Below are 27,006 nucleotides of genomic sequence, written 5' to 3' on the forward strand. Positions count from 1 at the left end.
GTTGCCATGGAGACCCGCCCGCCGTACGGGGGCCCGCAGGGGCCACGCCTCGCGGAGCGCGTGCTGCGCCTGCGCGCGGGACACCTGCGCGCCCGCCGCCCGCGGTCGCCGCGGCCAGGCGTCGGTGACGCGGAAGGAGAGGCTGCGGGCGTCCCGGACACGGGACGGCTGTGCCGACGCCGCAGGGCCCGGCGCTCGAGGCGGACGTCCGCGGGGTGGCGCGAGCGAGCTGCGCCTGGGCGGCCGGGTCCCCGCGGAGCCCCGCGGCCCGGACGCGCAGGGAGGTTCGCCTCTCAGGCCGACCGCGGTGTCGGGAGCGGGCAGGTCCCGCCCTGGGCAGCTTCGCGTCCGCAGCGGCCGGTCCCGGGAGGCTGTCACCGTGGCAGTGGTCGCGCGACACCCCCTCCTTCCGTCACAAGGAAGCCGCCTTCCCAGAAGCCCCAGCGGTTAACTAGGACGTGCGCGGCCGAAGCGCTTCCCTCACCTCGCCGGGTCCCCAGAAGGGAAAGGGGACCCGTGCGCGCCCTGGCCAGTCGGGGTTCTCGCTGCCGCTGGGCCGCCTGCAGGCGGCGGCTCCAGGGCTGCAGAGCCGCGGTCGGAGGGGTCGTTGGCGGTAGAGTGAGAGCAGGTGAGCCTGCCACAAACTGGACACCGAGCACCAGCCGGAACCCACAGGCTGGGTGGGCCCCATGACGGTCGTGCAGGAGAAGTGGACACGGCCCCTCACAGAAGCGCCCAGGGCTTGGAGACGCTGAAAGCTGCATGCCTGCCCCCCGACACCCCCCCCCCCCAGTGAGGTAAGCTAGCAGGTGACGGGCGAATGTGAGCTGCAGCCGCACCCGGGCCCCGCCCTCACCTTCCAGATGTGAAAGCGCAGCTGCCGGTCACTTCCGCCCACTTCACACACATGCCCCTTGCGGCCCAGTTAGGAAACCTGCAGGGAAGAGACTTCCGGGGAAGGGCGCGCCCAGCCAGGCTGACAACCACGAAGCCGTCACAGTGCCTGAAAACAAGGCGGGGGCGCTGCTGGAAGTGAGGAAGGGAGTGACCGGTTGCGGAACAACCAAGAGCATCAGCGACAACGCCAGTGAAGAGGTTCACACAGGTTTTAAAACAAGAGCCCCCGCGCTGTGCACCGGCGCTCTGGTTTTCTGCCGTGGCGACAGCGGCCCGCTCATCCAGAACAGCCCTTCCCCGGACAAGGCAGTGGCGACCAGTGGGGCCAAGGCCAAAGGTGGATTCCAGAAAGGTGAGCGTGGCCACTGCGGTCGCTTCTCTCCAACGAGCATCTCTCCCTCTGGAAGCGTTGGAAGGCTCAGCGTCTGAGCGAAGCTCCCAGCAGACCAATGACCAAAGGGACAAGTCGTTATCCCGAGACCTCCACGGAGGCGGAAGCGCTGGGGAGTCCCCGGGCTTTGAGTGGAGGCTCCAAAGTGCTCTAGGGAAAGAGTGAACTGGGAAAAAACCAAGCCTTGCGGGGACGAAGCTCAGCTTCAGATCATGTTCAACCCTGCCTGCATTAAGGGGACCTGGGGTGCTGCACTCTTGACTCCCTCCCAGAAGCAGATGTCCGTCCTTTGTAGGAGAGGGAGAAAATCCCATCTGAGGCCTCCAGTCAGCCCCATGGTTTTAAAATGTACAGCGTAGGTCACACACAGGGCACCACGAACCCACGATTAAACCCCAAAGAAACAACAGCAAACAGAAACTGACCCGTGAGCGGCCCAGATGATGGAGCTAGCAAGCACACACCTTAAAGTAACCAGGCGTATCATGTTCAAGGACATGAAAGCAAAGAATGATACCAGAAACTGCAACGAGGAATCAAGTTGGAATTCAGGACCTGAGAGATACAATAACGTATTAAAAACGCAGTGGATTGGTTCACTAGCAAATTAGAGCTGAAGAAAGAATTGGTGATGTGGAAAGTAGGTCAGAAGAAAATATCCCCCAAAAAGCAAGAAGAGTCAAGTTTAGAAAACTCAGAGACAAGTGCAGCCCACACCGGCGACTCCGTGGACAGCTCCAGCCCGGGGCGCTGGACAGGCTGGTCAGCCGGGCTCCACCGGCACTTCTATCTCTGCAGAGATGTTGGGAACTACATCCCCTGGAATGCTTTTCAGTATGGTTACAGGTTAGTTAAAATTGCCACCAAGAGGCTTTCACAGGAGATTCGGAAGGCAGAAAGGAAGTAGTTTCCGGAGACACAAATACAGGGCAGATGAGAGAGAGGTTCAAAGCAGCTTTCAGGGGACCTGCAGCCGTGGGACAGGCTGTAGGCGTTCCTGCTGGAAGGGGAGAAGCCACAGGCACAAAAGGGTGGTTTTTCCAAGCCCATGGATGTGTGAGGCCTTGATTTTGACCTCACTCTTGAGTGATGGTTTAGCTGGTATAGAACTCCTTGTTGGCAGTTTTTTTTCTATAAGAATTTTAAAGACATTACACCCTGGAAGCTATCACTGCAGATGAGATGTTTGCTGTCCAGCTGTTGCTGCTTCTGTGAAGAAAATCTTTCCTTTCTGTGTCCTTGTTCTGAAATTTCACTGCAGTAATTCTAAGTGTGGGTTTTCAGTTATACTGCTTGGCGCTTGGTGTGTACTTTCTAGCTGAGATCTTACGCCTTCGGCTCTGGACCCTTCCACGCCTGCTATCTTCACGTCGTGTCTCTGCATCCTGACTTGGATGCTCTACTTCTGGACCTCCTGTAAGAGAGTAGGTTCAAATCACTCAGTCTGTTCTGCATGTCTCAACACCACTCTTGCTGATTTTTACCTGTGTTCTGGGTGAACTATCTTCTGGTTCACTAAATCTGTCTCCACTGAGAGTGTAAGAGTTTGTCTTGTCTGTTGAGTTCTTTTAAATGACTTCATTTTTAATTGCTAATTTTCTTTTCTGTATCCACTTGTTCTTCATTTGTTCCAGTTTTTGCATTAGAATCACTTTAAAATTTTTGTGTGTGTTTTCTCCTTATCCACTATGAGAATCCTAAAGCCTGCTCTATTATTTTAATCTTCAGACTGCTCTGTCATTTTCATTTCATCTGGGCTGAATTCATCCGCTGATTCTTATATTGTTACCTTTCTTACATGTTTTGGAATTTAAGCTTGCCAGCTCATCCTAAGTGAGGGCTTTGTATCCCGTTTTCTCTCTGTGCTCACCCTTCCCTGTGTGCTGGTCTCGCAGGCGCCTCTGTCCGCCTTGAGGCTCAGGCAGCGATGTGTGTTTTGCCCAGGACCCCTGCTGACCACACCACTGAGAACGGCAGACCTTGTCACGGACCAGTAAGTGCCGGCCTCAGGGCTGCCCAGCTGGCGAGTCAGGTCATCGCCGCACAAGCTGATTTCTTTCTCTGCTTCCTGTCATGGAGGTGGGGGGCTGGTTCCAGCCCTGAGTGTAGGTGATGCTCTTGGCTGACATTCTCCACCCCCCTGGGGTGGTTTCGGACCCTTTGCTGCTCGGGCCTGGCGTGCCCAGCGTGTTTGCCTGTTTCTGACCCAGAGCCCCTCAGGCCCAAAGACACAGTCCTTGTTTCACTTTTGATCTATGGAAGTGTTTTGGTTTTTAAATTTTTCTTTTAAAAATGATCTGATGTAGCCATGGGTGGAGAGAATCGTGGAAGGCTGCTAAGCAAGAGCTTATAATGCTTTCTGCCCAGAGGAAGTAAATGTTTTCAAGTAAAGGACAATAGAATAGTTTTGCTCCATTTCATTTTCTGTTTATTACCTTGGCGTGAAAATGTTATAAGGTGAGCTGGATAGTTTTCAATGACTAATATTCTTCTACATCAAGAAAAAAGCAAATAAGTAACCATTTTTAAAAAAACTTGCAATCTACTGTGAGTCTCACAGTTCACAAGGCCTACAGTTATTTTCTGGAAGATGTTCAACACGCTCCGAGCTTTTCAGCAGGCTCCGCTCTGCCTGCATGCCGTTCACCAGTGTCCTCATTCCTGAAAAAGAATTAAGACAGCAAAGAATAGGTGCCCTTCGTGTCCCCACGTCACGTGCTCTGAGCATGCCGTGGGGATGGGCTGTGTCAGCAGGGAGGAGCCCCTGCATCAGACCGCAGGGGGGCCATGAACGCACCCCGAACTTCTCAGCCAAGCTGAACTCTCCTCTGATTCGCTCAGCTCCTGGACCCCGTCCTCGTGGCCTTGAGATTTGGGTACAAAGCCATTTAGCCTCATAGTCTGCCCCCGCTGTGCCAATTCCATGGCCTGTGGGATCCAGTCCCCCTCTGCCAGGCCCCTGTGACTTCAGGCCTGTGAGGCGGCGGCAGATGGCGGGAGGGCTGGCTTCTGCATGGCCCCCACTTTCTGCCCTCTCTCTCTTACTCTGCATCGACCCATTCTCAAAGTCCGGGCATCTTCAAGGTCCTCAAAATCCCCACTCACCAGAAGCTCTCAGGTGGAGGGCAGCCCTGCCCTTCTAAGGTCCCCTCCCACCACCCGTCACAGGCCCTTCACCTCACTGGGTCGCAGCCCCTCTGCCATCTTGCTGGTCCCCGGCTCTCTCCTCTCCCCTCCTTTCTGAGGGTAAAGCAGAGTCTTCCCATGGGCACAGGCGGGGCAGCAGCACCCTCCCCCCAAGACAACCAGACTTTCCCTGCGTCCATTAAGACTCTCAGGGGCCTCCATCACTCCTATAAAGCCAACTGCACGCACGTGCGCTTGACACAGGTGCTTGGCAGTGAAACACTAGACTTGGGGGTGGTCGGTCACGTCGCACCATCGTGGGGATAGCCAGAGTCACATCTCTACTCTCTCTGGAATGATGTCCAAGCTAACCCAAGGCCAGCTCCCTGCAGCGGGTCCCCAGACAAGCAAGCATGTACCTTTGAACTACCAACAGCCCACTCAGCCACCCTCTCGCCTGCAAGCTCTTAAAAAACTGCCTTTTGAGGTACAATGTATAAATTTCATAGTGTGTAAACTAAATCTTGATAAAGGTGGGAAGTGACCAACTGAAACAAAAAGACCCTTGAGGACAGCCCATCGCAAAGATACAGTTCACTGACTTTTAGTAAATTTGTAGAGCTGTGCAGCCGGCACCACACCCCAGCTCTACATCTGCATCACCCCGAGTTCCCACGTCTGTGCGGTCAGCCCCGTGGTCACCTCCAGCCCCAGGCAAGTGCTGAAATGCTTTGTCTATAAATTTTCCTCTGGATGTTTCATATAAGTGGAATCATATACACATGGTCTTTCATCTGGCTTTTTTCATCTTATACTAGTTTTGAGGTCCCTTCACATTGTCACCGGCATCAGTGTCCCATCCTTTTGCTGCTGAGCCCTGTTCCACTGTCTGAAGACGCTCTGTGTTTATCCCTCAGAAGCTGGCAAGCAGCTCGGACCAGATGCTTCCTCAGCCTCCAGAAGGAGCCAACCCTGCTGACACCTGGACTTTGGACTTCTGGTCTCCAGGCTGCAAGAGAATGGATTCCTGCTGGTTTTGGCCACCAGCGTGTGGTCTCTGTGACAGCAGCCCTGGGAACTGACACATTAGCAGAGCGATGCACTTAAAGCTGTTTGTGCGGCTGCCCTGGTCCGTGGGCAGGGCTGGAGGGTTCCTGCCGCAGCCTGGCAGCTGCTCACCTTCTAGTAATGAAAAGCGGCCAGGCGGCCTAGGGCCCCAAGAATCTAAATTGTCACCAAGCTGCCGAGTATCCCTGGGGTGACTTCTAGATCCTGGCCTTGTACATGTACTTCGTCCCATGTCCCACTGCAGCCAGAGATGACTGCTTCGCACTTTCTGTGGGAGGGCCCTCCACACAGGTGACCCACCGTGATCACAGTCCCACTGGAGCTTGCTTTCTGTCTCCTGGCCCAGTTCTGGGATCTGTCCCAGCAGGAAACAGCACATTCAGATCGGGCATCATGAGGGGCGTTTCGTGCAAGCACCATGTACACGGTGCGGGCAGTGTCGGGAGCCCACAGTGTTCATTTCGGAACGAAACATAACACAGGGTACACACGGAAGCCAACGGGCCCCGCTGTTCCACTTAGGGGACAATTGCTTACTCGATGTCAAAGCCATCCTCCCCCGGAGGCGCAGCTTTTGGACAAATTATGGGACACTCATGCTTGGGTGTCAGGGACCGGGCTGCAAATACAAGTGAGCCCAGCCGCTCTGCATACTCCCGGTCTCAGGGCGTCCACTGTCTCCCAGCAGCCACGTCTTCCCTCGCACACTAGCTCCTTTCGACCTCAGGGCCAGTGTCCTAGCAGTCCCTGGGTCCTGGGCTTCAGAGGACTGCCTGCTTATGCTCGGGTCTCAGCGACATGGTCACCTGCTCAGACCCCTCCGGGCCACCCCAGCTAAAGCGGTCCCTTGGTCACACAGCGCCCGTGGGCCTGTCTGTGCATGCCCGAACCCTGGACGTTGTAGACCCATTTATCTGGTTATGGGGCATGATGGTCTCCTGTCACTGGAACAGGACAGAGGACATTCCTGATCGGTGTGGGCACCCAAGGTCACGCTGTTGGCTTCACTGCCCCCCTCCCTTCACAGTTGGCCCCTGTTCCAGCCTTAGTCCCCTCCAGCCCCTCAGAACTTCACAGTCACCTTCAGGGGTGCAGAGCCCTGGTCCGCTCTCAGCAGAGGCAACTCCTGCCTGCTGTCTCCAGCCCACACTGTGCTCCGCTCTTTGAGCCTGACCTGGCTCACGCCATCCGATCCTTGTGCACCCCGGGCCCGCACTGGGGCGGGAGAGTGGCCCCCAGACACGGAGACAGCTGTGCCCTGAGCCCGTAAGTTAGCCGTAGGGCCGTCCACTAGGCTGGGTCCTCCTGCCTGCCGGAGCCTGCAAGGAGCCCCACATCTCAGGGCCCAGGGGTGTTTGGGGACCTGCTCTGTTTCTCTAGAGGAGAGTCTTCCTGTTTCCTGCCTGAGGGCAGGTGCCCGGCTTGGCGCTCGGGGCTCTCGGGTCAGTGTGCCGATGCCACCAGTCCCTGCAGGTCCTTGCTCTGCCTTCGGGTGGGTCTGGTGGTCCTGAGTCAGGAGACCCTGGTCCTCTATCCCGAGGACTGTCCAGCCCCCACTGCCCTGGGTGGGAGGCACCCTGGGCTCCACTGCTCTGTGCGGCCCTTCCAGCCCCTCCCCCGAGGTTAGGCCCCTGCACCCCTGTGGCCCCGTTACCTCCAAGCCCCCAGTCTCTCGGATAGTCACAGTAGCTTTTCCAGCCAACCTCTTACTCCATTAACATGTTTTCCTACTGACATCCCTTCTCATGTTCCCTCTCCGAGGTGCAGGCAGGGTTACACCTCTTTAGTCCTTTTCTGCCCCTTCAGGGGGTCTCGGAGGAGAGGACATAGACAAGTGTGGTCAGTCTGCCCTGGAGAAGCCGAGGCTGCTGTGCGGGGCTCTGGGAGGTTCTGATGGGCACCTCCCCGCGTCGGGTGCTCCCGCGCGGGACGGAGTCCTAGCGTGGCCGCCCTGCGCGGGCGCCTGCAGCGTGCCTCCCGGAAGCGGCCGCTGGAGGAGGGCGCCAAGCGCGCAGGGCGGGCCCGACGTGGGGGCCGGAAACTCGTCTCCTGCAGGGACGCGCGCAGACCAGGCACGCAGACGTCAGCCAGGGGGGCGGGATGTGCGCGGTAGACGGTGGGGGGGGGGGCTGCCCCAGGTTGCGCGTGTCCGATAGCCCCTGTCCTTGGCTCACCGCAGCGCTGCTCCCACCCAGGCTGGTGGGCAGGCGGTCTGCAAGAGCTGCCTGGCCGGCTGGACACGGGCCCGTGAGGCGTGGCCCCAAAGCGACACCGGTCAGCTCTGCTCACATTTCACTGGCCAAGCAGGCGGAGGAGCCACACTGAATTTCGAAGGTGGGGTGGGGACGGATGTACCCCCATAGCATGGCAGAAGGATGCTGATTGCTACGAGGGGGGGGGGGATGAGCCGGGCGAGGGGCTGCTAGAGCCGGTCAGAGCCCAAGGAGACCGAAGGATGTGGCGGCCGGAGAGACCCGCAAACCACGCGCGGCGGCATAAGGTCCTGCCAGGGCTCCGCGGGGCAGGCAGGAATGGCTGGCTCTGTGGCCTGGCCATGAGGCCGAGCTTAAGGAGGCAAAGATTTCCAAAAGTCGAAGTCCAGCAACCCACACAGTACGGTTCTCCAGTGACAGCGCTGGCGCCGGGCACTGGGCGCTGCTGAAAGGGCCGAGGCCCTCTGGGGCCTTCGCTGTGCTGAGCACTTAACTCGCGGGGCTCACCTGGTTGTGTGAGCAGGGGCGGAGTCCAGCGGTCAGCGTCCGGCCCCTGTCAAACCTGGGCAGGGCCAGGGGACCCTGGGTAACAGGTACAGGGTCCCCCGGCGGGCCTGCGGCCCAGACCTGCGCCAGGGGCTCCTGTTCAGGACCCGTGTGCTGCCGGCCGCGTTGGGAGGAGGACCGGAGACCCAGCAAATGGGACCCGGAGACCACGGGTGCTTGTGCTCAGCGCTGCCGGGACCCCCGGCGCAGGAGTTCGCACCCAGGCTCCGTGACAGCCGCATGGGGAGGGGCTTGAGCACCATCCCCGCTGCCGCCCCTCCCCCATCCTGCACCCCATGGATTCCCAGGCGCAGCCTCGCAGGCTGCCTGGAGCTCCAGGGTGGGGTTCGCACCGGGCCGGCACCTCGGAGCCGCGAGTCCTGAGCGCGAGCGGGCCTCGGCCCCTGCGCAGCCGTTTCCTGCCGCCCCATCCCGAGTCCCGCGTGGCCTCGCGAAGCGCAGCGCCGCAGGCTGAGGTTTAAGGTTCCCCAGATCCCGCGGCGGCGGTCTGAGGGCCCGCTTTATTCACGAAGGCATTGGGGGTGGGGAGGCCCAAGGAGACCCCGTAGTCTCCGCCGCCTGGCCTGCTGGAGCTGTGTCCGTCCCCGAAACGCCAAGATACCCAGAGGGGACCACGGCCTTGCCTCCCTAGCTGTTGTCCCCGCCGCCCAGCCCAGTCGGTGTCGCGGTCCGAGCCCCGCCCGAGGTGGCCAGCGGGCACACCGCGCAGCGCGCCGCAGCCCGCGCCAGTCCCGCCCTGTCTCCGCCCCCGGCGCTCGGCTTCACCCCAACTCCTTCCCGCCGGCCCCGCCCCGGGTCCGCCCCCGCGCGCTCGCAGCCGCCGGAGCCGGCACGGCCTCCAGGACCCGCGAGCGTGGATGCTGGGGCGCACGGCGGGCGCTGCCAGCCGCTCCCGCTCCCGGCCCGGCGGGTGGGCCATGCTCCGCGCTCCGGCTGCGGCACGCGCTCCGGCCCGGCGATGAGGAGCGGCGCGGAACGCAGGGGCAGCAGCGCCTCGGCGCCCCCGGGCTCGCCGCCCTCCGGCCGTGCACGCCCTGCGGGCCCCGACGCGCCCCCGGCCCTGCAGCCGCCCGCGGCCGGCCAGCCCCGAGCCCGCGACTCGGGCGATGCCCGCGCGCAGCCGCGCCCCCTGTTTGCGTGGAGCAAGTGGAAGAAGAGGATGAGCTCCGTGTCAGCAGCCGCAGCGCGGAGGCCGGTTTTTGACGACAAGGAGGACGGTGAGTGCGTCCCCACGGAGGGGACTCTGGGCCGCTCTCGGGGACAGCGTGGGGATCTCACGCCTGGTCGCGCGGGGGGAGGGGCGCGGCAGTAGGATTTCCTCGCGTCCGGACACCGCACCCAGCCGGGTGGGAAGGCGTCCTGGGGCGGGTCGTTTTCAGAGGAAACTCGTGGACTGTGCCTGCCATGCCCACGCGTGTCCAGGGCACCTGCCTGAATTCTCCGTGCCCAGTGATGGCGTGTTCGTGGTCGTGCGTCTCTGGGCTTAGGTGTGACACCAAGGGCTGCATGTTTTTGTTTTCTGTTTAAGGGCAGTGAGTGGCTTGGTTTATCACCCTGCACCTGTGCTGTGCCAACTTTGCGAAGGAAGGCGCCGCCCCACAGGTGGCACGGGGCAGCCTCGCCCTCAGTCTCCAGGGTGACAGACGCGTGGCCACCGCATGCCCCAGCTTTGCACTCGAGCGGTGGGGGTGGTCTTGCCTTTGTGCAAAGACCTGCCCTTTGGAATCTAGTTTTCCCTCAGGTCCTCCTGCGGTAAAGCCGCCCACTCAGAGGACAGGTGTGGCCATACAGAGGTGGGTGCTGGCGGAAAGCAGCGGCAGGCAGCAGCCCGTCCAGGCCCGGGGAACGTCGCCCTGGCACCAGAGGGGAGGTGGCTGCGCGTTGCCTTGGGGCACTGTGACATTCACACACTAACACACAGCCCTTTTCTCCAGATGCCGTGCAGATCATCTAAATGGTACAATGATGACACATTTCATGTTTTTTGACATTTTCTTAAAATAGTCAAAATATGCATTTTTTTTCATCTGTAGGCAGCCTGCAAAGGTATGATGGATCTTTTATCATTTTAGAGCACAGCTCAGCTTGAGAGCCCAAGCTATTTGTTTCTGATCAATAATTTAAGCATTATAGAAAATTACAAGCGTCCTGCCTCAGGCCTGTGTTGGTGAGTGTGCAGGCCAAGGGCCAGGATCGCCAGACAGTGATGGGGCAGGAGCCCACAGGAGAGCTGCCCCCGGGGTGCCTGGCCACCGTTCCGGTCAGGACCAGCCACACAGGTCAGTGTGACCCGGGACTGCTTGTCACTGTGTTCTGAACTTCGGGACAGCAGAACTCACTGCTATGCATGTTTCATAGGTTATATGTTTTTGATTTTAGTATAAATATTCATAGAAAGCCCAGAGTAAATCAGGAACCAATCAGGAAGCAGAGTTACATCTAGCTTCTGACGGCAGGATGAGGACACGTCTGAGAAACACACCTGATGTCAGCATTTGCTGGTGTCGGCCGAGAGCTGGCCACTCTTTCGTACCTTAGCATTATACTCTCCAAGGCACAGATGGCAGAAATAGAGAAGTCGAGGCAGAAATAGAGAAATCGAGGCAGAAACAGAGCACGAATGCGGCCTCCAGCTTTTTCAAGTAGAATTTTTCTACTTGCCCACAGTGCCTCATGTCTCAGGATTCAAGGGTCATTAAAAGGCAAATAGAGTACAGAATCTCCCTGTGATGCTCGCAGGCTGACTGGAGAATTATTTAGCACACCCCCACTCCCACTTGCCTGCACAAGGGTGGCAGAGGCTCCAGCCTTTCTTGGCTTGTGCGAGGTGGGTAACTGACTTTGGCTACTTTAGGACATGTGACCCTCAATCACCTGCTTATCACTGGGCATGGTGGCAACGTCCCCAAAGTGAACACATGATTGGGACTTACCTGGGTTTTGGTGAGACCAGGAGGCCAAGCCTGTCCCTGGGCACGTTATCTGGGGGGGGGGGTTGTTATTTAGGGGAGACATTATCTTTGTTCCACTTTAATTCCATGTTTGCACATCCATCAGGGCACATCCGGCTTGGAGTCACAGCATGTGTCTGCAGAGAGGGTGCTCTGTGCAGCAATTGGCATGAAGGCCATGGCTTTACTTAGACAGGAAGAATGGGGTTTGGAAAGGAAGGGGGGGCCTTGTAGGAGGGGAGCCACGTTCCCCGAACCCCACCTCTTCTATGTGCTGGGGTGTGAAGTCACCCCGTCCAACCCTCCAGACAGCGTCCCACGACTGGCCCACCCCACTGCAGAGTGGGCTTACAGGGGTGACAGTGTCGTGCTGGTGACTCTCATTCACTGGGGCTGCACGGTTGCTATGGCAATGTGAGGCCTTCTGATGAATTTTTTAGGTTAAAACACCCAATTAATATATCAAATTTGGTGTACAGAGAAAAGGAAAAAAGAAAATAAGAGAGCAGTTTAACAAAGTGCCAGGTAATTTCTTTTGGGAAACGTAACTGTGACACAGAAGATCTTAAATGCGCGTCCCTGCCCATCCCCTGGAGTCAAGTGTGGCAGGGGCTGGGGCGTGTTCAGAACGCCCGCGCCTCTTCCTTCCCCCAGAGCCAAGGCCAGCTCCCCTCTTCCCCTCACCTCCACCCTCCTGTCATTCTATCCCTCTCTGACTTCGGGGGGCCAGTTTATCTTAGGGATTGAACTTGCCAGGGTAGCTGCATGCCTGCTGCCACTCTGCCCCAGAGCTGCGGGGTGTTGGGCGAGCCGCTCCGTTTCGCTCTGTCTTGGCACCCCGGGTGCAACAAGGGGGCCATGTGGTGCTGAGAGGGGTTCCTGCGGAGCATCTGGGGAAGCTAGTGGGGTTCCCACCCTTCTCAGCAGCCATGGCTTGTCTCGCACCTACTGAGGCATTAGCTGAGGGAGGAACCACTCCCTGAGGTTCGCCCGGAGGAGACTGGGCACCGGCGGGCCTTGGCGGCTGCAGAGAGCCTGGCCCCTGTGCTGGGGGGAGGGCAGGCGGCACCCACGGCAGGCGGCTGCCGGGTTCCGTCACCTTTCTTAACATTTAAAACAGGCCTTCACTTTTTTCTAATTATAGTAGCATTAAAATGTGTACATTTGTAAGAATTTCATACTTTCCTGTTTTTCCTAAAATTGTCCTAAATAGGAAAACCAAGGCATCATCTGTAAGTGTGGCACCGGGAGCTCCAGTGTGAGTCTTCCTGAGCCCTTTTCCAGGAATGTCCCCACACCCGCAGCCATTCAGAAACACTTTTTTCCTTTGGTGCAGAAGTGAGATCATGTTCCGTAGACAGTTTTGTCACAACCTGCTTCTTTGCTTAGCAGCATGCTGCAGACGTCTTATAGCTCTGAGCATCGTTTGTTGGCTAAATTTACAGCAGCAGCCCTCAGCCCTGGCTGTGAACTGGACTCTGTGGGCGCTCTTAAAAGCTTTGGATGCCTGAGCGCCGCCCCCAGCAGCGTGGGGTGGGTGAGGGGGGCTCAGGCATGGCTCCATCTTTAAGACCCCATGATGATTCTGATGGGCAGTTAGGGCTGAGAATCGCTGCTTTGTAGCCCCTTCTGTGTAGATATAATGTTCTCTGGTTCCCTAATTTCCTCATATAGGACATCTTACACAGTTTAGCAATGCACGTCTCTGTCTGTTCATCTTTGCACACTTGGCCCTATTTCCTTAGGACAAACTCCTAGGACTGACCCCACCGAGTCAGCGTCCGTGTAAAGGAGCTTGGTCCATCTGTCCAGGTGCCCACGAGCCAGGTACTGTCCAGGGTGCTCGTTACATGACAGTAGCTGCGGCAAGTGCGGGGTAACCAGACAAGGGGAAGGGGGAGACCTACGGCACATAGGAAATGTGAACGACTAAACCGAATGCTAGGAAGGGCGAAGGGGAGAGAAAGGGGGGGCCTGCTTCCAGCCCAGGTCAGCGCCTGCCTCGCCCAGCACCCTCATAAGCCCTCTCCCGAATCCCCGCCAACTCTGGGTGTCAGTGGTGTTTTTATTTTTGACAATCCAAAAGGTAGAGGTTGTCTTAACACTTGGATTGCCAACGATACTGACCCTCGTCTGCCTTCTGCGTGTTGGGGCGTCTGAGTGGCTGGCGCGTGCCCCTGACTCGGGCTCCTGTTGGGATGTTTGCTGTTCCGAATATATAAAGGCTTCCCCTGAGCGGCCCCCACCACGGCTACCACTTATCTTGTAAAGTTGCTACATTTTTTTTTTGTATGGATGTGTTTAATTTTCATATGGTCAGATTCATCAATACCTTTGTTTCTGGCAATTTCTGGCCTTGGTGTCGCCTTACACAAGCCCAGGCCCAGGTAATAATCGTTCAATCTGTAAACCCACGCCTGCACTTTCTTCTCTTACTTCTGTAGTTTCACTTTTTATGTTGCAAATGTCAATCAATTTGGACAAACATTTGACATAGGATGAAACAGCTTTTCTCTGGGAGCCCTGCACTTGCCTAGGTTGAGCGTGTTTGGGCTCTTTCTAAATTTGAAATATATTCCTCTTGTGCTAGTTGCTTGTTTTTGTTGGACTGTGAATGGGATCCTTTTACGTGTCATATTTCACTGCTTAGTGCTGTGTGAAGAAGTCCTGACTTTCACAGTATCCGCTCTGGACGGGGCACGTAGTGTTCGAGTTGCTTTCCTTGGGCTTTCTGGGTGATCAGTCATGTCACCAGCTAAGAACGGCTCGCTGGTTGCTTCACGGGGCGTATGCTTCACTTCTCCTTATCGCCCTACCCAGAGCCGACAGGGCAGAGGAGACCACCGGTGCTGAGCGACGTGTGGCTGACCCCAGAGTGCTGACGGGGCCATAGGTCCACGTGTCATTCTGGGCCGTTTTCTAAGAGTCTTTTTCCAGTGGGGTGTGGACTTGAGTTTTAATAGGTGACTTTTTCCTTCTCTCCTGACCCCGAAAAGATGGGGTGGGGGGGGCTGTCTGTGTGGCCAAGACTTGGGCCAATGGCAGTTCACGTCCCCTCCCCCACAACACAGGGTCCTCAGTGGCTAGAAGCCTGGCGGCTGCAGACCTTGAGGTAGGAGCAGTGCAGAGGCTCTGCTGTGGGTGGGGTGTGGGTTCAAGCTGGGTAGGAGGGCACGTCGTCCAGCCCGCCTGGCACGTTCATTCCTTGGTTCCTTGGGGCAGCCTGTGGCCGACATAGCTGGTGTAGAATGGACTTGGGACCCACTGTCATGCTTCTTTATGTAACAAATGTCAGCCCTGCATGTCGGTGCATCTGGCTGTGCATTTCGTTTTAAAATGTAACCACCCAGCTTTCTAGTTGTGAAGAAGTGCATGCATGCATTGGAGGTAATTTTTGTTCTGGGCTTCTCTTGGAGGACGGAGCTCTAAGATGGCCTGAGGAGGCAAAGCCATGGAAAAGCGTTACTCAAACAGGGTCAGGCCAGCCCCAGCAGCTCCTCAAACTGCAGTGGGCCCCTGGTCCCCCGGGGACCTTGTGAAAATGGGGTGGAGCCCGAGAATCTACATTTTCAACCAGCCTCCAGGAGACGCCAGCACTGCTGGCTTAGCGAGTGTGCAGTGGATGGTGTAATCGTGGAGTGAGGGCAGAAACCCACAGGACTTGGTCTGCTTGGCACGGGCCCCTGATGGACAGCGGGCATTGGACGGGAGATTTCAGACTTACCGCCCACCCGTCCTTTGGAGGCAAGCTGGCTCACACTTAGTGCAAAGTTGCCAGCTATTAGATTGCGCGGCAGCATTACGCTGCGGCAGCGGGGGTATCGCCTCTGGTTTTGTGTTATTTCTGTATTGTTCCTGCCTGTCTTTTCTCAGGCAGAACCTGCTACATATGTTACCAAAATGTAAAGAGCGTTTTGTACCCTGCATTTCCCCCAACGCCCCAGCCCCACTTCTCCCTTTATTGTAAGATGATACCGGGCATCTTTCCTCCACGCCATCCAGGCAGGTTGCCCAAGCGTGCGTGCGGGGACAGTCCCCACTTCTGGTGGCCTGTCGTTTTGCCCCGGAGCCGGCTGCAGGGCGTGCGTCCCCCCACTGGCTGCACTGAGACATTGAAGGTGCAGCCCCCACTCCCCTGGAGCTTGCTGTGGGTGCTGCTGGGTGCTCTCTTCCGCTCCAAGTGGGACCCTCCTGGGAGCCCTCAGCCCCAGGCCAGCCCTGCGGGCCTCTCTTGAGCCTGCTGGTTCTTAACGCTAACGGCCTGTGCCCTGTGGTCCTGGTCCCCTCGTTGGTAGGATGGTCAGAGCCGAGTGGCCTCATCTTAGTAGGGGACCAGACTTAGCTGGTGCCGTCTTCCCTTCCCAGTCAGATTTTTCCTCCTCACTTAAAAAATGTGTTGAACTGTGTGCTTCCTCGTGCCTGCCTTGCTCTACTATCTATGTGTAACGAAAATAAAAATGAAGCTTTGGTAACCACCGTCTCCACGGGCTGATATTCCAACAAAGGGGAGGCCTTGCTTTTTCCCTCCATTTTCCCGAGCTGGGCGTGAGGGCCTCCTCGAGCCCTGCTTCCTGGCCATCCAGTGGGGTCACCGTGTCATTCCCGGACGGCATGTCTGCGCCCACAGCGCCGCCTGGTGCCTCCTCCCCACTCAGGGAGTGGGCATGCACAGAGGACAAGCTGGGCTCCACCCTGCTCCCCAAACACCAGCCAGGTCCAGCACATGGAGTGATTTTTTAAAATTTTATTATTGGGGAGTTGGGGAAGGGGAGCAGACAAGTTGTTGTCCTTCAGTCTTAGTTGTGGAGGGCGCAGCTAGCTCAGCTCCAAGTCCAGTCGCCATCCGGCCACCCGTCAGCAGCTCACGGCTGCTCAGCTCAAGGTGCCGAGTTCAGTCTTAGTTGCGGGTGGGCATAGCCCACCATCTCAAACTGGCAACCTTGTTGTTAGGAGCATGTGCTCTCACCAGCTGAGCCACCCTGCCACCTGTTGGCAGCTCAGCTCGGGCGCAGCTCACTGGCCCATGTGGGAATCGAACTGGCGACCCTGTTGCTCAGAGCTCGTGCTCTTAACAAACTAAGCCACTTGGCTGGCCCACATGGAATGATTTTAATGATCAAATTTGAGACAATTCAGGAGAAGCTGTAATTAATGAAATTATTATCTTTAAAACTGGATGTTGCTTCATCAAAAAATGTTTTTCTCATTGACCTAAAATCTGTTATTTTAAAAACCAAGGCACCTGACTGAAATCAGCATGGCTGAGGACAGAAAGCAGACCTAAGCCTCGTCCAAGCCTGGCTCCATCCATCTGTGAGACAGGTCATTTCTCCGGGTCCTCTGTTTCCCTAAACGTGACACTGGAGCCCACAGTTGGCCTCCACATGCTGCCAGCTCAGGCACAGGCCTGTGCTGGTCATGTGAAAACCCTGCTTGATGTTATTTAAATTCTGAAGCCAAGGAGATAGTGTAGGTGGGAGTCAGTGTCGCCCCCAATTTATTAAAAATAGGAGCTGAGCACATTTGATTTCTCACAGTGATTCAAAAGTTGACTTTAGAAAGGTCTCTTTGCTTTCGGAATTCGCATCATGACTCTTCATACTTGTGTCCACAGGGCAGAACTTGTCACAAAAGCAAGAAATAGGCGACGGCGAGTTCTTTGGGTTCGTTGGGCATGGCTGGGTGCTCAGGCCTTCTCGAGGATGGCGTTAGCTCCCTCTTGCCCATAACACCGTGTGGGCAGGGAAGGGTCCACGTGGCGTTTGGTGCCTTTTCTCGGGGCTGTCGGCCTGTGTCCCCCCGTCAGCTTCCCACATCCGACTCAGAGCCATGTTCCCGGCAGCGCCGCCAGGGCCCTGGTGGCCGGGAGAAGGGCGTGGCTTCTCAAACCTGGCGGTGTGAGTGCCATGTTGTTAGTTACTTACCGCGGGAAACAAACTGCCCCCCAACTGAGTGACTTCCCAGCAGCCATCTGCGTTATTTCTCATGATTCCGTGGCCGGGAACCTGGGTGGGGCCCCGTGGCGAAGGGCCTGTGCTCCGTGTGACGCCTGTGAAGCCAGAGCGTCCAAGCGTCCTCCTCATTCACAGGTGGGGCCTCACTCAGCTGGAAGGCTCAGAGGGCTGGGGGCTGGGGACCTCAGTCCTCAGTGCAGGGGCCTGTCCGACGGCTGCTTGAGTGGCCTCACAACATGCCTCTGGCCTCCCCATGACCCGGGAGAGAGGGAAGGAGGCCACAATGAGTTTTAGGACCCAGCCTCTAAAGTCGCACGCTGCCACTGCCACCTATTCTGTTCATCAGAAGCAAGTCGTTATGTCCAGCCCACAGTGAAGGGGAGGCAGTTAGGCTCCACCCTTTGAAGGGAATGTCAAATAATCTGCGGACATATTTTACATGATCACAGCTGTCCTCTGTAGTGTCAGGGCTGCTCCTTGTCCACTGGTGAGCGGGACTTCCTGAAAGGACTCAGGGCTCCTGGGAGTGACCAGCGGACACTGCCAGGCTCTCGTGAGGCTCAGGCTTGGACTGGCACACGTCATGTGTGCCACATGCCACTAGTTGGAGCAGGTCACAGGTCCAGCTCAGGTTCAGGAAAATGTACAAGGTAAATCCCTGCATCTGGGGTGGGGGTGGGGCCGGCCAGCAGGGCTGGGACGGGGCAGGGGTCGCAGGGGTGACCCAGAAGCCACTGGCTCCCTGGCCTGTTTCTCAGTGACCAGGGTGACCTCAGAGAGCGTTGTACAAGTTCTCTGTCTGACCAGGGGCCGCACAGGATCAGTGTAGCCAAGTGGCCCCAGCACCAGCCTGGTGCCGTTCTGGAAGCTCCGAAGCGCAGGGAGGCACAGCTCTCTGCACCGCAGCTTGGAGGCCTCAGAGGTGAGCGCTGCGTGTCCATCAAAGCAAGCAGGAAGCTGGGGTGGAAGCCAACACCTTCCCGGGTGTGAACAGTAGAGCCTGAGCAAGGTCATGCCATGAGCCCAAACCTCTTACCCGCCCTCTCAAACACCCCCTTACCAAGGCACTCCGTTCTCTGTGGCGTGAGTTCCCCCTCGTTGCAGGAAGCAGGAACCCCAGCGTGCTCAGCCGACAGCTGTTTTGGGTGGTTTTGGTGGGGTGGCACTGACGCCCACAGCCAGGAGGGCTGTGTTCCTAGGTGCAGACCCAACCCAGCATGCACACTGTGCGCCCTCCCAGGACCCTCCCAGGACCCCCCCAGGACCCAGATGACCACACAGCACTGTGTGATAGCCGGAAGCTGCAGCCAAACCAAATACCCACCCACGTTACACGTTCAGTAATCTGTGCGGTCCGTTTGTCCTTTGCAACCCTTTACACACGAGAATGCGCGCCTCGTGGCCGCACCCCACACGGGTGAAACTCACACCGTGTGCTGAGTGAGCGAGAGCTCATGCTGCTGAGTTCACCATGTGACACGTACAACAGCAGAGATACTGATCTGTGTCCCGGGGGAGGGGTGCAAGGGGGCTTCCAGGCTGTCGGGGGTGGCGTTTCCCGATCTGGTTGCTGAATGCCTGGGCGTGTTCACTTTATAACAATTATTTGAGCTGAATGCTTGTCATATGTGCACTTCTATTGCATACTTGTTATACTGTAATCAAAAGTTTATGAGACTATTTTTTAAACACCAGTCTGACCCCGTGCCCCAGAAATTCTGCTTCGCTCAGTGTGGGCAGCACAGGGTCCATGATCTGAGGCGAGTGTGGCCCGGACCCAGCTCTGGGAGCCCAGGGTCCCCAGGCTGCAGACTCGCCCGCCGTGGCCCGGGATTGCTGGTAACTGCGCGCACACACACACCCTTGTTCCTGCTTCCTGTGCCCGAGTGACCTCTACCCCTGTGCCTCCCCGTGTCCCCCATGCCCCTCTCAACCCAGACCCAGAACCCTGACTTCCAGGAAGTGTCCCCAGGCCCAGACCAGGGCCCTGCCCTGTGCCCTCCCAGCCAGGGACACCACCTCCCATTCTTGGGGCATGGACTGTCTCAGGCCCCAGGCTCAGCCTGCAGGGAGGAGCTGTCCGGGCACCGAGGAGCTCTGCCTGGGAGGACAGCTGTGACAGGTGCCGCTTCTGGGACCCCAGGACCCCAGGGCTGAGCCCCGAGCTCTGTGTTGTGCTAAGCTCACATTTCATAACTGCTGACGTGTTGTCCACCGGCTGCTGAGGGTAGACGGGAGTGAACCGTGTGTCTTTGTGTCCCTGGGGAGAGCATCACGCCAGGCGCTGAGAAGGCGTTTGCTGTCTCGCCGCCATGCTTAGCGTTCCCTCGTTGAGGCTTTGCTTGACGCCATGTCCCTATTCCTTTGCTCCCCATTTTCAGCAAACTCCTCAAAAGCACTTTGTCCTTGCTGTCTCCGGTTTTCCCTGGCTCCAGTGGAGTCAGGATCTGTCCCCACAGCCCCCTCCACACGGCTAAGGCTAATGCCCAGTTCTCAGCCTTCCTCGCCCTGACCCACGACACTCAGGACGCTGGACACTCAGGGCCCCGCCTCGATCCCCTGCCTTCACGCGGCTTCCTGGACGCCCGCTGCCCTGACTGGTCTCCCCGCCCCCGACTCCGCGATTCTGAGGCACCTGGGGCCCCTCCCTCTTGTTGCGATGCTCACGCAGTGGCAATCTCAGACTTCAAATGTCATGCATATGCCAACGACTCCTTAATTTAAATCTCCAGCCGGGACCTGCCTCCCACAAGCCAGGCCTTTCTGCCCAGCCCGAGACTTGACTCCACCCCTCATGTGTGTCATAGATGTTTCAGACCCAGCACATGGCAAACCAAGTTCTGGTCCCCTCGGCCGCTCTGGCCTGAGTGGCACGGGTCGCCTGCCCACAGCCCTTGGCCAGAGCAGCGCCTGGCCCCATTCTGTCCCAGAGACAGGAGGGGCCACCTGCCAATCACATGGATGGCCAGTGATGCAGGGGTTTGGCAAGAGTACTGACCACCTTGTCTCCCCTGAGCCTTGCACACGCCCTTCTCCCAGACGCCCGCTTTGAAATCGTGCCCCAGCCCCCACCCTGCCTGGCTTGCTCTGCTTCCCGGTAGGGGCTCTGGCGCTGTTTTCAGGTGGTGGGAGCATTGCCAGTCTCGTGTGGTAAGGGCTGCCGTTCGCGGGGCTGATGTCCTTCCTTCCGCCTCTCCCACAGAAGGGCCAGCTTGGGGGGCAGCAGTCAGCTGGACATCAGCAAGATGCCTCCCAGAGTCCTCACTGGCCCCAGGATGGCCACGGGATGAGGGCCGTCAGGACGCAGCACGCCGCACAGCTTCTGGAAAGCCTCGCTCCTTTAGCACTGCTTTCCATGTCGGGGAGAGGCCTGGGACGGCACAGGGTGGCCCCCTTCCTGGACAGCAGGAGTCTGTGGCCACTGGAGCAGCCAGACCCAGCTCCCACCCTCTGATGGGAGCGCTTTCCGTTCCGGGCTGTCAGCTGGGCTTCGGGACAAGTCGGGAGCAGCTGCCGTGGGGCTGGGGCTGCTTGGTGGAGACGCAGGGAGGGGCTGGCTGCACCTTCCTTCGGGCCAAATATGATGGATGAATTTCGACAGCTGCTGGCACAACTGTCCAGAAAGCCTTTCCCTGAATTAGGTTGGAAACTTTGTATGTGGGCTGGTTATGAAACACACATCTGACAGGAGCTGAAAAGCTGGCTGATGCGCGGGTGCAGGCCTCGTGTCCAGGGCTGGGGCGGCCGCCTCTGCAGAGCATCGTGGTGCGTCCTGGGCGCAGGGCGGCTCCGGGACCTCAGCTGGGTGTGGTCCTGACCACAAGACCCCCTGCACTTCTCCAGCCTGAGCCGGCCGGTGGGGTCTGGGAAGGGGGCTGCCCTGTGCTGAGCAGAGCAGGGGCCGCTTCTAACCCAGGCTGCTCTGCGCTGTTGACATCTGGGCAGACCGTTCCGTTGGGGGGCCGCCCTGAGCACTGTAGGATGTTAGCAGCATCCCCAGCCTCTACCCATGGATGCCAGGGCCACATCTCTGCATCTGTGACAGTTAATCTTGCCTCAGACATTGCCATGCGTCCCCCCAGGGTAACATCGCCTCCAGCTGAGAACCACTGTTCCAGCCCATGAGGATGACCTCTGGCTGGGAAGTGCCACCGGGGCTGTGGCTTACAGATTGTCCTCACGAGTCCCTGTCCTGCCAGGGCTTCAGGCTCCACGGCCTCCTGGGGCCAGAGTGTCCTAGAGCCAGATGGTCCAGCCAGGACCTCAGCCTGCAGACAAGACCAAAGAGGCTCAGAGAAGTGCGGCGTCACATGGGCCCCAGAGCCAGGCCAGGCCCAGGTCTCCAGGGTGGACAAAGGCCTGTGTCCGACCCGCTGCACAGCCTGCCCCCACTCGGCCGCTTTCACCAACGCCAGGGCCTGCTTTGGGGGCTCCAGGGCTGACGGCCCTTCAGGACACCTGGGCCATCCTGGGGACCTGTGGGCACAGCGTGGGTGTGGGTGTGAGTGTGTGTGTATGTGTGTTTATGTGCATAGCTGTGTGTGTGTGAGTGTGTTTATGCACCTGTATGAGTGTGCGAGTGTGAGCTGGTGCAAGGATGCGCATGTGAGTGTGTGTGGGCGAGGGAGTTGTGTGAGTGTGTGGCAGAGAAGCAGCGGCTGAAACCCCGGCCTCGGTCCGATGAGTCCCTGCCTGGCATAGGAGTGTCGCGCTCTCCCTGGCATCCATTCCGCGTGAGGTGCCAGGTGCCATGGTGGCCTGGTGCCACCTCCGATGTTCTTGCTCCTTGTACCTGGAATCGATGGGGCGCTGCGTTGCCTTGGTCCTCGAGCGAGACTAAATGTTTGGGGAGAGGCAAGGCTGGCCATGGACCCCACATGCGGGCCCTGCCTCCGGCCCCCTTCTCTGCTGGGATGACGGGGAGGGGGAGACCCACCACCTCCGACGGCCAGCGTCCGGCTTGTTGGGGCAAGAATGGCCGTCTGGTGCACACAGGTGGGTGCGGAGCCATGGGGCTGTGTCCCCCAGCTCTGCAGGCAGCGTCTCCAGTGCCATGTGGCAGGCATGGGTCCCAGAGCTGGGCCTTGGGGCTGGGGATAAGGTTGGCTCAGCACCGCTTGGCTTCTCCTGGGAGATGGGGAGGCGTCTGCCCGAGGAGGGTTCTTGTCCTTGGAAAGCTGAGCCCGCCCTCTCGCTGGGGTGACTCGTGTCCTTAGGCCCCACGTGTACAGTCTGCATTGACAGCATCGTGGGCCCAGAACACGGAGGGGACAGTGGCCACCTGGACCCCGGCGGTCCTGTGTTTGCAGCCATATGGGCGTGTCCAGTGGAACCTCAAGACTGTTTACAAAATGAACTCAGACTCCTTTTAATTAAAGAGAGCTGCAGTGCCCCAGAGAAGACACGTTTGCTCGTCTGCAGATGGAATTAATTGAAAGGCTGTGAAAGTTTCCGTAATTAACACTCACTATCTCGAGGTTTCTGCTGCTGCGAGTGCAGGAACTCTCTCAATTTCACCCTTTCAGTGTTCAAACAGTGAGCTCTACAGCAGAGTGAATCCTTCCCAGAATGACAGGGAGATAGGGAAGGGAGTGAGTGGGGAGCAGAAGCCGGCCTGAGAGGGGTGTGCCCCTGCCTGCCGGGCCTCCTGTGTGGGCCCTGTGGGGTGGGAACCCTGGGGAGGGGGCCCAGGCCATTGCACAGACACCCTCTCTGGAATGTCCTCCTTTTTTTTTTTCTTCAAGATTTTATTGGGGAATTGGGGGAGGGGAACAGACAAGTTGCTGTCCTTTTGTTCTTCAGTCTAGCTGTGGAGGACGTTGCTTCACTGGCCCATGTTGGTATTATCATTGCGCTCTTCCTGGGTGAGGCAGTTGCTCACCAGCCACTGGACGGCAGCTCACGAAAGCTCACACCGGCTGCTGGCCAGCCCCACTGCAGCCTACGCCGTCACCTGCGACTCACGGCAGCCCAGCTCCAGGTTGAGCTGTTGTTCACCATCTTAGCTGTAGAGGGCAGTGTCACTGGCCCTCATGTGGGATCCGAACCGGGGCCCTGCTGCTCAGAGCTGGCGTCCCAAACCAGCTCCTAACCAACGCGCCACTCAGCCGGCCCCAGAATGTCCTCTTGAACATGTGTCTGTCTCCAGTGCTGAGACAGCCGCAAAGGCAGGGCCGTGTTTTGTGCACTCTGGACTCACAGAGCCTTGCGCGTGCTAAGTGCTCAGTAAGTGCTGGTTGACTTGAACTAAACTGAACAGAAAGAGAAGATGGGATGAGGTGGTGGGGAAGTGCTTGGACCAGCCGCAGCGGGGGCTGGCCAGCTGGGTGTCGCACATGCGGGGTCTCCCTTGGAGAATGCTCTGGAGTGTGCAGGGGCCAACACAGCCCAGCCCCACTCTCCTTTCTAGCTGGGTCTGGGGTGCTTATGGCCTGCGGTGAAGGCATCTGCTGGCCCACAGGGTAGCTGGCTGGTCCTCGCGAGCGGGGCCAAGTCTACTTGCTGTGGGGGACCTTACAGTGACCAAGCAAGATATGTCTTCATGTGAGAGAGGGCGGGCCCCTCCAGAAGCAGTGTGTAAAGACGAGTTTGGGCTCCCTGGTGACTGAGGGTCCGGATGCCTTAGTCCTGTGCTGACTGGCCATTTGTGGAGCTTGCGGGGGAAGCACCTGTCCAAACACTGTTTGTTCCAGCCCTTCGAGGGGCCTGTGGGCTGCATTTTCTCCCGTCTGTGCTTGCCCGGTGGTCTTCAATGAGCTCCTTTCGATTAGTGATTTCTGTGTCTTGCCTAAACACCTTTGTCTATTCTAAAGTCAAGTTTAGGTCTAAGATAAACTTCTAATTAATTTTTATGCAAAGTGTGAGGTATGGGTTCATTTTTTTTTCCATGTGGATACCCAGTTATTCCAGCACCATTCATCAAAAACACTTTCCCCACTGGATTACTTTGGCACTTTTGTCAAATATCAGTGGATCTATATGTGTGAGTCTGTTTCTGGGATCTCTTTTTGTGTTTGTACCAATGACAAAGTGTCTTTATTATAATTCTGGAAAAGGAATAGTGCACATCTTCCAACTTGGTTCATTTTCAAAGATTGTTTTGGCAATTTTGGATCCTTTGTATTTCCATATGAATTTTGAACCAGCGTGCCAATCACTATAAAACATCCTGCAGGGGTTTTGATTGGGACTGTGTTAAATCTATAAGTCGATTGTAGAGCAAATGAATGTCTTACCAACACGGCGTCTTCCAGCCCATGAACGTGGTGTAACTCTGCAGCTATTTACATCTTCGTACTTCCTTTCAGCACTGAGCTGCCATTTTCAGGGTACAGGTCTTGTATAGCTTTCATTAAATGTATCCCCAAATATTTTATGTTTATTTGATGCTGCTGTAAGTGGCATCATTTTTATAGTTTTATTTTTAGGTTTTTTTAAATTGCTGGTACATAGAAATAGTTAATTTTAAAAATCAGGTTTTTTGAGCAAGGTTGATTTACGTAAAATAAAATCCATCACACTTAAGGATGTGATGCAATGAGTGTGACAGTGTGTACAGTCTGTAATCAGCACTGCATCAAGTGTGAAAAGTTTCTGTCACCCCAGAAGTTCCCTATGTCCCTTTGGGGTCAGTCCAGCTGTGTGCTGGTGCTGGCCACGCCGGCTGGTAGGCAGCTCTGCTCACCTGTGTCACTGCCTTTCAGCTCTTACCAGTGATTTCAGAAAAGGAGAAGTTTTTAATTTTGGCCAAATCCAGTTTTCACCAATTTCCTCCTCTATGGTTTGTTCTTTTTGTGTCCTTTCTAGGAAATATTTCCCCAACTCATGGCCATAAAGATTTTCTTTGTTTTCTCCTATAATCTTTATAGTTTTAACTGTTAATTTCTGTTTACATTCCATTTCAAGTTGATTTTTATATTAATATGAAGTAAAGGTCAAGGAGCTCCCTCTCTCTCCCTCTCCCTCTTTCTCTCCCTCTCCCTCTCTCTCTCCCTCTCCCTCTCTCTCTCCCTCCCTCTCTCCTTCCTCACCCCCCTACCCCCACTCCTCCTTTTGCACATGGATGTCTGTGTGTCCAGCACCACTTGTTGAAACGCCTGTCCTTTCCCCATTGAAGTCCTTGGCACCTTTCTTGAAAGTCAGTTGAACCTGTGATCATGGGTCTATTTCTAGACTCTGTTCTTTCCATTGATCTGCATGTCTGTCTTCACATCAATACCTCGCTGTCTTGATTATCGTAGCTTTATAGTAAGTCTTAAAAGCAAATGTGTTTACCCTCCAACTTTGTTTTTTCTCTTCAAATTGTTTTAACTATTCTAGACTCTTTGCCTTTCCTTGTATATGTTAGAATCAGTTTGTCAGTTCCTGAGATAAGCTGGCTGACATATTGATTGGGGTTGCATTGAAACTACTGATCTATTCAGAGAGAATGGACCTCGTAAAAACTGGAGTTTCCAATCCGTGAACATGGCATGTCGTGCCATTTATTCCGGTCTTCTGTAATTCCTGTCAACATGTTTCATAGTTTTCAGTGTGCAGGAGTTACACATATCCTATCCCTACATATTTTATCTTTTTAAAAATAAACTGTTGCATATTGACTGTATCCTAAAACCTTGCTGAACTTATTTGCAGATTTCCTAGGGTTTTCGGTGTCACTCATGAGTAGACAGTTTTCTCTCTTCCTGTTTACACATTTCTGCTTTGCTGCACTGTCTAGGACCTCCAGCACGAGGTGGACAGACACGGTGAGAGCAGACACCGAGCCTTTTTCCTGATCTCAGGGGGAACGTTCAGTATTTCACCATTAATTATAATGTCAGCTGAGCTTTTTCAAAGATTCCTTATCAAATTGAAGAAGCCTCCTCTTCCTCACATGCTCAGTTTTTGTTCTTAAATCCTTAATGGTTGTTGAATGCTGTCAAATGCTTTTTTCTGTATCCGTGGAGACAAGCGTATGGCTGTCCTCCTTTATTCTGCCAGTGTGACTTTTGAACATTTTGACTTGCTTTTCTAGGTGGGTTTTATATGTTGCTGAATTCAATTTCCTGGTGTTTCCTGAGTGACCTTCACATCTGTGCTCATGGGGGATGTCAGTCTAGATTTTCTCTTCTCATAACGTCCTGGTCTGGTTTTGGTATTGGATTTATGCTGGCCTCATAGGATGGGTTGGAGGAGTTCCCTCCTCCTCTATTTTCTGCAAAACTTTTGCATAAGATTGGTGTTATTTACCTGTTAAATGTTTGCTAGAATTCATCAGTGAAGACTTTGGAGCCTAGAGGTTTTGTGGGAAGGTTTTAATATAAATTTTTCTTGTTTAACAGATATGGGGTACTCAGATTCTCCACTGATTTATGGGTTGGTTTTGCTCCTTTGTGTCTTTCAAGGAATGGAATTTGTCCATTTCTTCTAAGTCGTTGAGTTTGTTGACATAAAGTTGTTATTTTCCTATTAACATTTGTAGTGATGCCCCCCCCCTTTCTTCCTGATGTCAGTATTTTGTGTTTTCTGTCTTTTTTTCTTGTCTACAATAACAAAGAGAGGAATGAGAAAACCTCCAACTCTGTGGGTTAGTCTGTTTCTTCCTTTTGTTCTGTCTGGTTTTGCTTCATATATTCGGCAGTTACTGGCTGCATATACATTTGGTACCATTAGGGCTCTTGGATGATGACAAGTTTTTACCATAATGAAATGTCCCTCTCTTACACTGGTAGCATCCCTTGGCTTGAAGTATACTTTGATATTAATATGGCCACTCATCTTTCTTCTGACTAGTATTTACATGATGCATCATTTCCACCCTTTCATTTTCTTTTTTTTTTTTCTTTTTTTTTTTTTTT

The 27,006-nt window shown here is 55.9% G+C and overlaps 1 protein-coding gene across 1 annotated transcript in view; it reads left to right on the forward strand.

Annotated features, from left to right (window-relative positions):
- Positions 1 to 7,141: 7,141 nt before the first annotated feature.
- Positions 7,142 to 27,006, forward strand: part of STK32C (serine/threonine kinase 32C) — a 48,534-nt gene continuing 28,669 nt past the window's right edge. The window contains exon 1 of the mRNA XM_019644089.1: positions 7,142 to 9,479. Coding sequence (XP_019499634.1) covers positions 9,221 to 9,479 — 259 coding nt within the window. The 5' untranslated portion in view covers positions 7,142 to 9,220. The remainder of the gene's footprint in view (positions 9,480 to 27,006) is intronic.

Source organism: Hipposideros armiger, unplaced genomic scaffold (genome assembly GCF_001890085.2).
Source record: "Hipposideros armiger isolate ML-2016 unplaced genomic scaffold, ASM189008v1 scaffold_85, whole genome shotgun sequence".
Taxonomy (NCBI): Eukaryota; Metazoa; Chordata; class Mammalia; order Chiroptera; family Hipposideridae; genus Hipposideros; species Hipposideros armiger.